At 41.3% G+C, this 14,928-nt stretch overlaps 1 protein-coding gene across 7 annotated transcripts in view; it reads left to right on the top strand.

Annotated features, from left to right (window-relative positions):
• Positions 1-14,928, top strand: part of ARMH3 (armadillo like helical domain containing 3) — a 187,836-nt gene that overhangs the window by 45,730 nt on the left and 127,178 nt on the right. For all 7 annotated transcript variants that reach the window (XR_004626248.1, XM_002913875.4, XM_034663168.1 and 4 more), the window contains exons 13-19: positions 68-143; positions 2,416-2,509; positions 6,017-6,118; positions 9,700-9,758; positions 11,201-11,266; positions 12,123-12,192; positions 13,270-13,330. Coding sequence is in view for 6 of the 7 variants with exons in the window: in XM_002913875.4 (XP_002913921.1) it covers positions 68-143; positions 2,416-2,509; positions 6,017-6,118; positions 9,700-9,758; positions 11,201-11,266; positions 12,123-12,192; positions 13,270-13,330 (528 nt within the window). In the remaining variant the exon portion in view is untranslated. The remainder of the gene's footprint in view (positions 1-67; positions 144-2,415; positions 2,510-6,016; positions 6,119-9,699; positions 9,759-11,200; positions 11,267-12,122; positions 12,193-13,269; positions 13,331-14,928) is intronic.

The following is a 14,928-nucleotide window of genomic DNA, read 5'->3' as shown; positions in this document are numbered from 1 at the left end:
TTGATGGTCATACTGTTTTAACTCTTCCACTCAAGAGCCTCTCCAATTTGTTCTCTTTTTTCTTTAGAACCAATGAGGCCATCCTTCTGGCACTTTATGAAGCTGTTCATTTAAATCGTAACTTCATCACAGTGTTAGCTCAGGTTGGTTATATTAAAAACTCCAGTCCTTCTCCCTGAATTTCATACAGATTCATTCCATTGAAAAGCCTGTCCGGCTGTGCCTATTTAAGCCTCTCTTTGTACTGGTAAGTGGTAGTAATAGTGGTGCATCAGTTGTCTTTGCATCAGGCTGTCCTCCAATACATGTGTTTCCATCTGGTGCTCGAGTAGGTCTGATAACATGCAAAGTAATGGCTTTGAGCAGTTTACTAATTCTTTTGACCAGTTTCCTGATTCTCTTAACCCAGATGAGTGAAGATTACTTCATTTTGAGTGGAGATTACTTGATTTTGCACACTGGCAATCCCTTGGTATTATCTGCCCATATGGATTTTTATGTCAGGCTTTCTGCTTTTTTTTTTTTTTTTTTTTAAAGATTTTACTTATTCGACAGAAATAGAGACAGCCAGCGAGAGAGGGAACCCAAGCAGGGGGAGTGGGAGAGGAAGAAGCAGGCTTCTAGTGGAGGAGCCTGATGTGGGGCTCGATCCCATAACACCAGGATCACGCCCTGAGCCGAAGGCAGACGCTTAACTGCTGTGCCACCCAGGCGCCCCTAGGCTTTCTGCTTTCTAAACCACTGTGGAATTACAACTAAAGATAAAATAGGCCAAGTCACTTGTCTTATTATTTTACTAATTTTCAGAGAAGAAAAGTAAAAAATATCTTGTCTAGTATAAGGCTGGCTGTTAACAACAGCAACAAAAATGGTCTACAAACATTGAAAGCAGGAAGTCCTAGAATACTGAGTGCTGGGTCACTTGCCCAGCTTAGGATATCCTCAGTAGTTGGTAGAGAAGGGGACTAGCACAGGCTGAGAATGCAAGTGCTGTCCATGAAAGCCATCTTTAAAAATTGATGAAGTGTTTTTATCTAAAAGAGCGTTTAAAATATGTATGTAGGTTTCTTTTAAAAGAACATTTGCTTATGCTTTTTTCTCAAAGGGCAGATGTTTATGGAATCACTGAGTTTTAACAACAACAACAACAAAAAAACGAGGTCATGCTTAAAAAGTAGTGTGCTGGTTTAGGGTCTGCCTAGGAGGATACTTATTTATCAAGACTGAGAACATGGGGTGCGGGTGGCTTAGTCGTTAAGCGTCTGCTTTCTGCTCAGGTCATGATCCCAGCGTTCTGGGATCGAGCCCCTCATCAAGCCCCGAATCGGGCTCCCTGCTCGGTGGGAAGCCTGCTTCTCCCTCTCCCACTCCCGCTGCTTGTGTTCCTTCTCTCCCTGCCTCTCTCTCTGTCAAATAAATAAATAAAATCTTAAAAAAAAAAAAAAAGACTGAGAACATGAGAGGTTTTATCCACTATTCTCATTATGTTTGTCTGCTCTCTGGATTCTGTAGCTGATTTTAAAGGAGAGGGAGGGAGGTAAAAGGCTGGAAAAGCTATTGGGGAAGAGAAGGGAGTAGCTACCACTCTGCTAAGTTCTTTTTTTTTTTTTTTTTTTTTTTTAAGATTTTATTTGTCAGAGAGAGAGAGAGAGATCAGGAGCACAAGCAGGGGGAGTGGCAGAGGGAGAGGGAGAAGCAGGCTCCCCACTGAGCAAGGAGCCTGATGTGGAGCTCAATCCCAGGAGCCTGGGATCATGACCTCAGCCGAAGGCAGACACTTAACCGACTGAGCCACCCGGGCATCCCCACTCAGTTTAATTCTTAAGAGCTGATGTGACAGAGATGGCTAAGGAGGGTCAGGAACAGAGCAGTCGTATGTTTTGGTCCCAGTGGATGTCTCCCCCATGTCTCTGCTTCCACCCTGCATGTCTTGTTGGTTGTGGAACAGGGAGGCTACTGTATGCATAGTCCTTTTTCATAGCACTTCTTATCCACTTGCCTCGCCTGTACTTACTAGTCAACTATGTGGGCATCAGAACAGTCTATAGATGTGTTTTAGGTTGATCTCATGAGAGTAGTCCTTGCCCAGGTTCAGATAGGACTGCAGATGCCGTTTTTTTGGTGGAATAATCTCATGTATTTGTTTACCCCAGTTTTTTTATGTGCGTGGTTCGGCAGAAAAACTTATGTAATGGAAACTTAGTTGCTTAAAGAAAACTAGCCCACAGAGTTTCTTATTAGAGTTTAGTAAGCATCAACAGGAATCAAGTTCTCAAGGGAACTCAGTGTAGAAGCAGTCCCTCCTCAGTGAGCGTTCCATCTAATTATGAGGCCAGGAATACCAGAAACGATATTATGGAGAGAATACTCGGAACTGGGTTATGTCTTTTCTTGCCTGCTTTTGTTCTCTTTCAGAGTCATCCAGAAATGGGCTTGGTGACAACCCCTGTCAGTCCTGCTCCTACAACCCCAGCCACACCACTTGGGACCACGCCGCCCTCCTCTGATGGTAAGCCCATCACCTCTTGTTTTCTTGATTAATATGATCTTGAATCTTTCAGGGTAAGCATAGCTGTGTTGAACAAAGAACACAGTTGTTAATTCTTTCAGCTAAGAAATTGTTCTGAGGTGCTGTCCTTCAGGACTTCTAAAGCCCCAAAGGAAGCTTTGGAAAAGGAAGTCAAGTGTTTTTCTTTGTGTAAGAAGCTACATAACTCTAACTTGTCCTCAGGGAATGGTTGTAGAATCATAGGGTGCTGGATCTGAGAGGGACTTCTGAGGTCAGTAATGCCAATCCGGCCAAACTCTCAGGGTGCTTGTGAGGCCCTGATGAGATATTCTATGAATATCGGTCTGAAATAAATATAAGATAGTAATATTATCTCATGTTACCATTGGCCAAATGAGGAAATTGAGGCCAGAGAAATAAGTGGTTCACCTCGTGGTAGTGAGAGTTGAGGCTAAGAACCAGGACATGGATCAGGGCGAGGACCATGTCCTTTTTGTTCACTACTGTCCGTCCAGGTGGTATTTGGCATGGTCACTGCTTAATAAATATTTGTTGAGTACACGGATGTGAAAGTGAACCTGGGATTTTACTCACTGGTATGTATCTGCTAGCACTTCTAGTGGGAAAACAATAAGCTCTGAGTGTGTTATAATTGAGAATTTGGTGGGTATTTAAGACTTCTCCCCCTACAATACGCCCACCCACCCACACAGAATTTCTACTTTATGAATTTTATGGCTGGGACTTAAGAAAAAGGTAACAGGAAAGAAATTATGAATTTTCCCCAATGAAGTTTGTCATCTAAGTGTATTTGATAGAGTATATTAACCTAAAAATAATCCTCGTTAATACTTGATGTTTTGCCTAAAATATTGACTGAATTTTGGGTAAAGAATAGAGGAAATCTAACTTTAGTCCTTTCTCTGTGCCTCTCTACGGTCTGTGAAATGACCTTCTTTGGTCTGCTTTTTCTCCTTGAAATTTTCATAGAGCACCTGTGGCGGTAGCGCTTGATGGTATTGAAGGCGGTGTTGGTACAGAAGCGTGTCTGGGAGGTGCCGTTGATGTTCAGGTCTATGGTAGCAAATTGGATCTGTTTAGAATTGAAAGCCAAATTCCAAAATATCTTAATGAGAAGGAGCAAGTAGTAAGGACTGCCTACTTGTCTCTGCTTTTTCAGGTCACTGAAAAATCCAATAGAAATTCTGTTCTTTCTCTTTAAGGATGAAGCCTGCTTGGTTACCATGGATATCAAAAGCCATATATATATATATTTATATATCCGAGTCCCATGTGATGTTGGGGTTTGGATGCTTCAGAGAACTGCCTTTCAAACTGTTCATTGTGAACACTTCCGCCCACACACTTGATTATGCAATGGCAGGATTTGTGCTTACTTACCTACAACCAGCGAGCTTTTATTTTTTCTAGTGGGAAGATGGAGTCAGCCCACTTTCAAATGACTGTCTCCCTTGAGAAAGGCTGCTGGGAAGAATTATGAAGCCAAAGATCAAGGAATATCTCTTCTTTAGGAAGGAGATTTTAATTTGTGAGGGATTTTATTCTATTCCTTCTGTTTTGTTCTTTTTCCTCTCTCCTGATTCATTTCCTTTCTGTAGGGATCCTAAGCATTATAACTTTGTTTTTAGGTTTTGGTTTTTAATTATGTGCAGTGGTGTTCAGTGGCCCAGTTATATTTAAAGGTATGTCATTGGAGCCATTATTTTTAAAAGCCAGCAGTTTAAATGTAACATTTGTTCTCAGCTCAGACTTGACATTTGACAACTCAGCCTTGGCATGAGAGGACTTTCTGGTAAACTAAAAATACATATACTTCTATATTTCTGCATATTATGTAAGACAGTTTTCCAGTTACTGCTGTGTGTAAGTGGGAAAAAAGTTCCACTTACCAGTTAGATGCCTGTTTGTATCGGACAAAGGAAGAATTATGGGCTTGAGCTTCAAAACAGGCCGGAGTTTGAATTGATAGTCTCAGGCCATTAACCCATAGTATGAATTAAGACCTTTAGTACTTCAACATAAAAATATATTTGTTTTTTATTAGTTTTGGGGGACTGAACTGTGGGAAAACAGCCAAGGATTGGGCATGCTAATTTCTTCTCATAAGGCTTTTTGTTGTGCTTATTGTGTGTTATGGAACCATTATATGCAAACGTTTCCCATCGTTAATAAATGTTCTCAGCATACATTGTAATAACTCCAGAGGGATCCATTATGGTTATGAATACATATTATGAATAATATCCCAAACTCAACTGAGTCTTCTATAGGTGAAAATAACAGCAGAAAGCCATAGATTCTCTAGCTTGTCTGAGCCAACATAAGTCTCCTTTGCTTTTATATTATGTCTTAGTGTAAAAACAGTTAATAAGATGTGTAAATCTAACTTAAAGTCTTCGAAGCCTGAAAAATCTATGTTAAGACTGTTCTGGGGGCTCCTGGCTGGCTGTCGGTAGAGCATGCGACTCTTTTTTTTTTTTTTTAAAGATTTTATTTATTTATTCGACAGAGATAGAGACAGCCAGCGAGAGAGGGAACACAAGCAGGGTGAGTGGGAGAGGAAGAAGCAGGCTCTCACCGGAGGAGCCTGATGTGGGGCTCGATCCCATAACTCCGGGATCACGCCCTGAGCCGAAGGCAGACGCTTAACCGCTGTGCCACCCAGGCGCCCCAGAGCATGCGACTCTTGATCTCAGGGTCTTGAGCTCAAGCCCCGTGTTGGGTGTAGAGGAAAAAAAAAAAAGGCTTTTGTGTGGGTCCCAGCCCTGGTTTGGTCCCTCATTGTTCATTAGGAGTGTGGCTCAGAGAGTCGGGACAAGGGGTAGTTTCTCTTGGAAATAGCAAGTAGGTGGGTAAATAAAACTCAGTTTCCAGGCTGTTCCAATCAGTAATGTCCACCTGTTTTCAGTCTGGTATTCTTTTGCAGGTTTCCTTTCAGGGGGAAAAAGGGATTAAAGAGTAGAATTTGAATATAGTTCTGCCTTAACTTTTTTCCATTCCATCTTGGGTATTTCCAGCCTAAAGGCTTTTTCTCAAAACTGAGCAAGATTTCTCCTTATTAGGAATGAATTGTCATTTATTTTAAGCAGGAGACTCATCAAAGCAAGGCTCATTTATATTCAATACAGATCTTTCCCTTAGGTACAAATCGAGTGCCTTCAGAAGGGCCCTGAACACTTTTGGGTTACTTGAGGCTAGACGTGGAATCAAAAGACCCTTCTTAGGATGTTGGGAGAAAAGCACTGTTCCTGGAGACTGGCCCTTCTAGATTACGAGAAGGGTATTGGCCTTAATCTTGATAGTAGGAAGGGCTCTAGAAGTCTAGGAACAGTAGCTAAGGGTTTTATGATAAGCACTTGGTCCTCCTTCTTTTGTGGAAAAAGTTTGTTTAGTGATTTCCTTGTCTGCTGGCAAATTGGCTATGTAGGTAGAAGTGTTAGATGGAATATGTTGTAGGCTAAGTGCATTTCATCTGTTCCATTCCAGTTATAAGTTCTGTGGAACTCCCACTGGATGCAGATGTACAGACCAGTAATCTCCTGATAACCTTCTTGAAGTATAGCTCGATTGTCATGCAGGACACCAAAGGTAAGGCATGCTACTTTGGGGGCTCAGGAAGCAGGGGGTGTGGCAGGCAGCTACTTAGCTGAATCAAGGAGCAACATTAATACTTTGAAGCTTTGACAGGATGAACCACTGGGGCCTCCTGTACAGGGTGATGGTCCTGATTACTGGAAAACAGTGATTTCTCACTGCCAGATGGCAATTAGGTGGTGTTGGAAAACCTGGAGCTGGAGGGGGAGTACTTCAAAAATAGAACAGGAAAAAAAATTGGTCTCTACAAAACTAGCAAGTCGTTTTAGCAGATTTTGGTAAGTAGATGCAAACTCTTTTGTGTGGGAAGTGGGGGGATTAGCACACTTCAGGGAATTCCCTTTTGAGGACAAAAACTGGAAGCATCAGCTTGTGGTGAGAATTCGTGGACTGTGTACCAAGTACAGTAGGAAGAGGTGAGATTAAGAGGGACAGTGTTCCTTAACACTTAAAATAGAAGTGTCAGTACCTATCCAGAGATGCAGAGTGGAAGTGGGAGAGGACTGGCTGTTGGAAAAGTTTGAGTTTATTATCTCTGGTTTCCTGCTCTTCATCTGTTTATGATCCTCCTGTGATCTTTTAATTGATGGTAGGGGAGGGGCTAGGTGTGAGAAGGGATTGGGAAGAAACCCAGCCAGTTCTGTCCAGTATATAATTTAGTCCATTGGGAGCTACAGGGATGGTGAACCTCTGAGACTTGGCAAGTGAGATCTGACAGGTGAGGATAGCAAGACTCTTGTGTATCTGTGTTTCCTGAGGCCATTGCTTCTCCTTTATGGAGGGGGGTAACCTCTATCTTTCTCTAGAAATGTCACAGCAACCACAGAAGAGAGAGACTGCATAGATGTGAACCTGCAAGTGAACTTGTAACTTTGCTTGATATAACACAGTGAATTGAGGCCCTTGGAACTTACTTTTAGCTTTAATGATCAATATAAAGCTGTTTGTCCTGGTCACTTTGTCATACGTAAAATGGAAGGCAAAATTGAGGGGAGATTAATTGTAGTATGGGCGGTCTCAGGCTGTGTCTCTAAACTCAGGCTCGGTTAGGTCTTTGCCAACAGGCAGCCTAAATATGGCAACGGGCAAGGTTAGGTACTATGAAGAATTAATTTCAAAAGTGGCTCCTGGGGCGCCTGGGTGGTACAGCGGTTAAGCATCTGCCTTTGGCTCAGGGCGTGATCCTGGCGTTATGGGTTCGAGCCCCACATCAGGCTCCTCTGCTGTGAGCCTGCTTCTTCCTCTCCCACTCCCCCTGCTTGTGTTCCCTCTCTCGCTGGCTGTCTCTATCTCTGTCAAATAAATAAATAAAATCTTAAAAAAAAAAAAAAAAGTGGCTCCTGTGAGACTGAGGGAATGGGGAGGGGGAAAAAATGGCTCCTGGGTAGCTACGTTGGCCCAGCTCTCTTGCGATTAAGCCCCTGACCTTCTGCATGCCCTGACTAACAGGATTTCATTATGATTTTAGGAGCAATAGTTGCAACTTTTTCTTGGCTCTGCTCTGTTGCAATACCCCAGATATTAGCTCTTTCTTTTTAATTATATATTATTGTTTGATACCTATAAAAAGATGCTTCTAATATGTATGAATATTAAGTTATAAAGTTTTTGGTAAGTATAATAAATAGAATAAATTATAAGGTATAATAATAAAATGAACATGTGAACCTACCTCTCAACTGAAGAAATATTGATGATGTTGAAGCTACCTGTGTGTCCCCTACCCTGTCGTTCCTCTCTTCTCTAGTCTGCAGAATTTTATTTATCATTCCCTTGATTCAGCTCTGCTTTCAAAGCTTTTTTTTCCTGAGGTTCTTCTGACTCGGGTATTGTCACCTTGGAGGAGTATCTGCTCAACCTTTAAATTAGACATTAGGCAAAAATATTAAAAAAATATATGTATACCTATGCATAAATTTTAAAGTTGATTCACCAAAATCTTAACAGGACATCTGGATGGGATGATTAAACTTGGTTTTTATTGTCCTTTTTTTGTGCTTCTCTGAATTTAGAAAAGTTTATAATGAAATATGTCTTATTTTTGTATTCAGAAACACTTTTTTTTTTTTTTAAGTGGAGAGATAGCTGTGGGCTTTTTTACAGGAGCTGCTCATCAGCTTTTGGGGAAAGGGAGGATAGTGCCAGAGAAACTCTGTGGCCAGAGATAGGTAGAAGAGTCTCATGAATCTAGTTTTGCATAGGCAGGGCATTTCTTTGCTGGCTGCCTAGGAGTGCTGATGTAAGCCCTGAGGAATGTCAAGGAAGTATTATCATCATTACTCTATATGCAGTGTCTGTCTATGAGGAGAGGTGAATGTATTTCTGGCCTACAACCCCCGTTATGACTTCTAATTGTCAGGTCTTAGTTGATTTTATCTTTGAGGAAGTAGCAGGTTAATGTCAGGGTGAGTTCTGTCAGCTCCTTTCTATAGCACTGTAATCTGTTAATAGATCTTCTCTTAGAATGGACTTCAGTCTCGGTCCTGTCAAAGCTAATTTGAAGCATCATAACCATTTGTCCATTTTGGATATGCTGGTATGACCCTCTTCTTGCCTCCATTTCACCTCTTACCCGCAAAGATCCTGGGAAGTAAATAAGCTTTGATGGTTCTGGTAATTGGCAGTGATGGAGTAGCTCTTTCTTGGTCATTTGTGTGGGCTTAAAGCCCTGCTACTGAGATTACCTTCTTCTTCTTTTTTTTTTTTTTAAAGATTTTATTTATTTATTTGACAGAGAGAGACAGCCAGCCAGCGGGAGAGGGAACACAAGCAGGGGGAGTGGGAGAGGAAGAAGCAGGCTCCTAGCGGAGAAGCCTGATGTGGGGCTCGATCCCAGATCTCCGGGATCACGCCCTGAGCCGAAGGCAGACGCTTAATGACTGCACCACCCAGGCGCCCCCCATACCTTCTTCTTTTTTAATAACTAGAATGCGAGTTCTGGTAGTTCAGGGACCTTTGTTTAGTTCAGTGCTGTATCTGTAATGCCTAGCATAGTGCCTGCCATGTAGTAGGTATTAAGTAAATATTTGTGGAGTGAATAACTTTGGCGGGAAGAAAAGAAATGATGAAGTGTTCACAGCTTTCCCATTTATAAGTAGTATGCACAGTACAAGGAAAGGCAGGGGCTGGACCCTGGTTTTCAGTTTGTTTCTGTTTCCACTGCCAGTTTGCTATGAACAGTTATAAAATCTTTCTAGGTTTTGTGGGACATGGCTATAGATGGTGGTGCTTATAGCTGATAGATGGGAAAGGATGGGGAAGGGAGTAGACCTGAGTATTCAGAAGCAAATGGTTGATATGGAAGCAAAGGGCATGGCTCTGATTTGGGCCATGACAGTGGGAACCATAATAATTAAATTCTCAGGAAGGTGGTTAGCTCTCCATTTTTCTAAAAAATCTTCTGGGGGATTCTTTTTCCTAGTAGACTAGCAAGAATTGCTCTTGATTTTTCATTCAGGAATTTTGAGGGAGGGGGAAAGTAGAAATGATCTTTGTGATGATACACATCTTTATTCTCTATAGAAATATGGTTTGGATGATATGGAGAGAAGGATTTGTTTATTTTTTCTTTACAGATGAGCACCGGCTTCACAGTGGCAAACTCTGTCTGATTATACTTACGTGTATTGCAGAGGTAGGTGTCACTAGTCTTCTGATATTAGCTAACCTCTTACAGAGTGCTATCTTTTTTCTGCCCTTCTCCTGTTCCTGACTTTTAGGATCCTAAAGCCTGGGAAAGAAAATCTTTCCTTTTTGTATTGTCTGTCTTCTCCCACTAGAATGTAAGCTCTGATAGCAAGTATTTTGTTCCTTCACCAGTGTATTCTCAGTGTCTAGCACATAGTAGAGCCTTAATTAGTATTTACTGGATGAATTAATAATGAATTGTGTTATGATAACTGCTATAATTTTGAACTGGAAGACGAGAGCTTTTAAATACAAGATTTAAGCCTCTGTTCGCTTTAGCTTCCACCTTTACTCTCCCTTATTTTGATCTTTTTCTCTCAAGAAAAATAGTAAAGGTGGTCTACATGGAGTAAAGATCTCGCTCATTCTTTCCCTTTTTATGTTCTCTGTGAAAAGATGACCTGCTTTTCACCAGGTTATGGGTAGCTGGTTATAGAAGAGCTGCTTATTAGCAGTGGGCCTGGTGTAATTGCTTTTCAAAAGTCTTTCTAAGAAAATCTTTAAAGGAGTTGTTTTTCACAAATTGTAACAGTTCCCAGTAATTGGGAGTCTGTAGGCATGTTAGATCTTCAGAAAAGGTGTTGGGAAAGGGCCAAGAGATGTTTATTACCGATCCATGGGTGAGAGGTTTTTGATTTTCCATCAGTCTTCAGCAAAGCCAGAGATAGACGGGGTCTTGCCTACTGCCACGCTGCCTGTGTAGCAGTTTTCTCCTGCTGTGCCAAGCCAATTCCCAGCGGAGTGCAGACCTTTCTTCTTAATCATGGATCCTCATGTGGAGTCTGCACATGTATCCTGCAGCCCTGATGAAAACCTTCAAGCTGTCACGAACAGAGCAGGCTCCTTGGGCAGATGGGAAGGAGAGAGAATAGGAAAACAGATTCCTCTCAGCATTTGCCTCAAGTCCTGTGCCTTAATTTTTTATTGTTTGTGATTTGCTGAGAGATTTTTGACCAGTTAGAGACACACTGGGAAATTATACCCAATTAAAATCTCATGGCTTAAGTAGGGTTCGACATTAAGACTCTAGGCTCATCTCATTAGTTCTCTCTGGGTCCTTGAAAGTAGTTCTTTTTTCTTTCTTTCTTTTTTTTTTAAAGATTTTTTTAGAAAGAGAGAGAGTGAGAGACAGCAAGCACCAGCAGGGTGAGGGGCAGAGGGAGAAGCAGAGTCCCTGCTGAGCAGGGAGCCGGATGTGGGGCTTGATCCTGGGACTCTAGGATCATGACCTGACAGAAGGCACACGCTTAACCAACTGAGCCACCCAGGCGTCCCTTGAAAGTAGTTCTTGAAGTCCCAGGATTTGTAGCAAGTCTGATAGATTATAAACTGAGTTTCCTAAGTATAGCTCTCATTCCTTACTTTTTCTCCATATTTCTATTTTTTTAGGATCAGTATGCAAATGCATTTTTGCATGACGACAATATGAATTTTCGAGTAAACTTACACAGAATGGTAGGTGTGACTTTTGTTTCTTGTTTTTTCTTAGAGGAAATTTTTGGTATGTTGGCAGGACTGGGGAGGATGAGATTGATCCTACTTAGAACAAATGTGGGTGGAATGTTGTACTAAAGGGCTTTTGCTTAACTGCTGTTCAACAGGCCCATGCCTGTTGTTGGGATTTTTTTTTGCGTGTCATAGAGCTCTTTCTTACTCAAGAGAGGATGGAAAGATCCAAAACCATGTCCGCATGGCAGTAATATTAGAATGTATCAGTAATGTAGATTTCAACAAGGAAATGGGCCTAAGCCTTTTGTTTTCAAAATGTAGTATGATCTTTGATTAGTTAAGACCAGATGCTGTTTTATTTATCTGAGAGGCAGGGGTAAATAGAATATGAAGGTATCAGGGAATTACTTCAAACTTGGAGGTATATTCAGAAATATCACGTTGAGGTTTATATTTGAAACTTTTGTTTTTTGCAACTGCTGTTGCTGCCTCTACACAGTTACCTTCTTCTCTTTTTCTTTATTATTTTATCAAAGAAAAATACCCATATACCTCTTTTGTTGTTAGTAATGTCACTTGGTTAGATAAAATCAAAGTAAAAACAACAGCTTTCCCATTGTAGTATGCTCCAGTGCCCTTTGGGGCTGTTGTCTTGCTGTGAATTGTGTTGTTGTCACAGGCCTGCATTGATAACTGAGAAGTATTTACAAGTCCTCCCTGCCCCACCCCACCCCCATCACTAGAAAAAGAAAGAAAAGGTATCATCTCTGTAGTAGTGATTTTATTTGCATGAAAAACGTCCTGATGTGCCATTGGATGTCAGTTCAGGTGTCTGCTAATTTCATTTTTTCTTTGTGTGAAGCCTATGAGACACAGGAAGAAGGCAGCGGACAAAAACCTTCCCTGCCGTCCCTTAGTATGTGCAGTACTGGGTGAGTCTCATTAGAACTGGCATTTTTCTGAGCCAGTGACAGATTTTCATGATTGAGGGGAGGGATAGGTCCTGGTTGCTGTGCTTCTCTCTCAGAGAAGGTACTAGTTATGTTTCTTCTCTGGTCTAAGAAACCATGTTGATTGTTCAGTTTGGGAAAGCAACTCCAATGAATAGAATGCTCAATTAAAGGGTTCTCTTGTTTAAAGAAAAGGATCTTTCCAGGGAGACAATTGGCTAAGTCTAAGCCTGATACTTGAGTTAAATTTGTAAAATATCTTATTCCTGATCAAAATTTCAAATTCTTCGTTTCGTTCTTGGTCCAAATTGATGTGTCAGCTGGCCAGGAGGCTTGAAGTTCACGGATCAGACATGCAAAACTTCCTCTGAGTAAATTAAGCTGAGATGAGGCTGACAGAGCTGACAGTAGGGGGTTGTATCTTAATGTAATTTTGTCTGCCCAGAATTCTGAATTTTCCTCAGGGGAATGATCTGAACTCTTAATCCCATTTCACTTGGATATTCAGCCCTGGTTCCTAAAGCTACTTGATTTTAGAAACAGTAATTAAGACTGTATAATAAGCCTCTATTGACCCAAAGCCCCACAGACCATTCAGTCAATATCTGTCAAACTGAGCGTGATCATGAGATGAGATAGACTGACATAACTTCAGAGCTTAACATGGAGTGTTACATGGATGTGATCCATAATTTCTTCTCTGCTTCATCACTCGGTGCTCAGAATATGATTTCCCTCTGGCATTTTGCATTAGTGCCATGGTACAAATTATCTGTGCAATGAAATCTCTTGTGTACCTGAATTTATTGGTAGGTCAAGGTATCCTTCTGGAAGTAGGAGAACGAGCTAATTTTCTTGTTACTTTGCAAGTGGCAGGTGGTGAAATGTGTTGAAACAAGTACCTTTTATAAAATAAATTTCAGTGCACGTGAATAAAGATGTGGTTAGTGGTTGCATTCAGCATGAGTGCAGGGTATACTGAGGTTCTTTCCAACTCAAAGGCATGAAATGCATTGCGTTTCATTCTGATTGATTTAATTGTTCTCCTTTTCCCCTCAGACCTGATGGTAGAGTTTATTGTAACACACATGATGAAGGAGTTTCCTATGGATCTGTATGTGTAAGTACTATGGTTCACTTAATGTGTGCAAATCTGTTTTATATATAGAATTGAGTGATAGGAAATTTATAGTCACTGAATTCTGTGTATACTTCAGGAAAACCTCATTTGTGTATGGAGAAGTGTCAGGGAGCATTTTATGGCTCAGATTTATACATCTTTCCAGAAGGCGGGAAAATGTACAAACCACAGTTTGGATTCTGCATGTATCTTCATTATCACTTTAGGCACACTACATGAAGAACAGGGCTGATGGGCTGAAGTTGTGATCATGGGTGGCTGTTGTAATCCAAAGATATGGAATACCAGCAAGCCACTTGGTCATCCCTGAGCTTTGGCATCCAAGTAGTCAGCAGTAGTTAGAAGGTAGAGAAAGTCCTGGGGCACCTGGGTGGCTCAGTCGTTGAGCGTCTGCCTTCGGCTCAGGGAGTGATCCTGGTGTTCTGGGATCGAGCCCTGCATCAGGCTCCTCCACTAGGAGCCTGCTTCTTCCTCTCCCACTGCCCCTGCTTGTGTTCCCTCTCTTGCTGACTGTCTCTCTCTCTCAAATAAATAAATAGAATCTTTAAAAAGAAAAAGAAAAAAAAGAAGGTAGAGAAAGTCCAGAGAAATAGAGCTTCTGGTCTGTTGTTAGCCTACATTGTGTAGCAGCCTAGTCAGAACTATTCTTTTTTTTTTTTTTTTTTTTTAAAATTTTTTTTTTTTTTTTGACAGAAATAGTAANTATTCGACAGAGATAGTGACAGCCAGCGAAAGAGGGAACACAAGCAGGGAGAGTCAGAGAGGAAGAATCAGGCTCATAGCGGAAGAGCCTGATGTGGGGCTTGATCCCATAACGCCCGGATCACGCCCTGAGCCAAAGGCAAACGCTTAACCGCTGTGCCACCCAGGTGCCCCTAGTCAGAACTATTCTAGCTAGAGGCGCCTGGGTGGCTCAGTCGTTAAGCATCTGCCTTCGGCTCTGGTCATGGTCTCGGGGTCCTGGGATCGAGCTCCTCATCGGGCTCCCTGCTCGCCGGGAAGCCTGCTTCTCCCTCTTCCACTCCCCCTGCTTGTGTTCCCTCTCTCACTGGCTGTCTCTCTCTCTCTGTCAAATAAATAAATAAAATCTAGGAAAAAAAAAAAGAACTATTCTAGGTTGGCAAATTATATATATAGTGGCCTAACTGGGAGATTCCTGCCTCCTGGGGAGATTAGATTGTTTATCGCAATTCTTTACAACCAACACAACTACATGCAACTGAAAATCATCATAGTTTAATAAAGTTTAAGCCTTCAGGCTTTCTCTCTCCTTTATAGTTTCTGCATTCTTCTTATCTTTAATGCCCAAGAACAGCTGTACCACATTAGTGTAATCCCAAGTATATATGTATTATCTTTTTTCCTTAAAAAGCATCTGAATTGAGTCTGACAACAGAATTGCTACTTCCATTTTTTTTAGCAAAAGAGCAGTTTGGTGAACAGCAATGTCAGTGTGCCTCATTCCAGAGACAGGCCTGGGATCTAGGGAGCTATAAAAGATTTTACTCTGAATAGAGTAGACCTTAGCTTTTTATTTATTTATTTATTTATTTATTTATTTATTTATTTATTTATTT

The sequence above is a fragment of the Ailuropoda melanoleuca genome, chromosome 6 (genome assembly GCF_002007445.2).
Source record: "Ailuropoda melanoleuca isolate Jingjing chromosome 6, ASM200744v2, whole genome shotgun sequence".
In the NCBI taxonomy this organism is placed as follows: Eukaryota; Metazoa; Chordata; class Mammalia; order Carnivora; family Ursidae; genus Ailuropoda; species Ailuropoda melanoleuca.
Note: the sequence above shows the minus strand (reverse complement) of the source record. Positions and strands in the feature narration are given on the sequence as shown.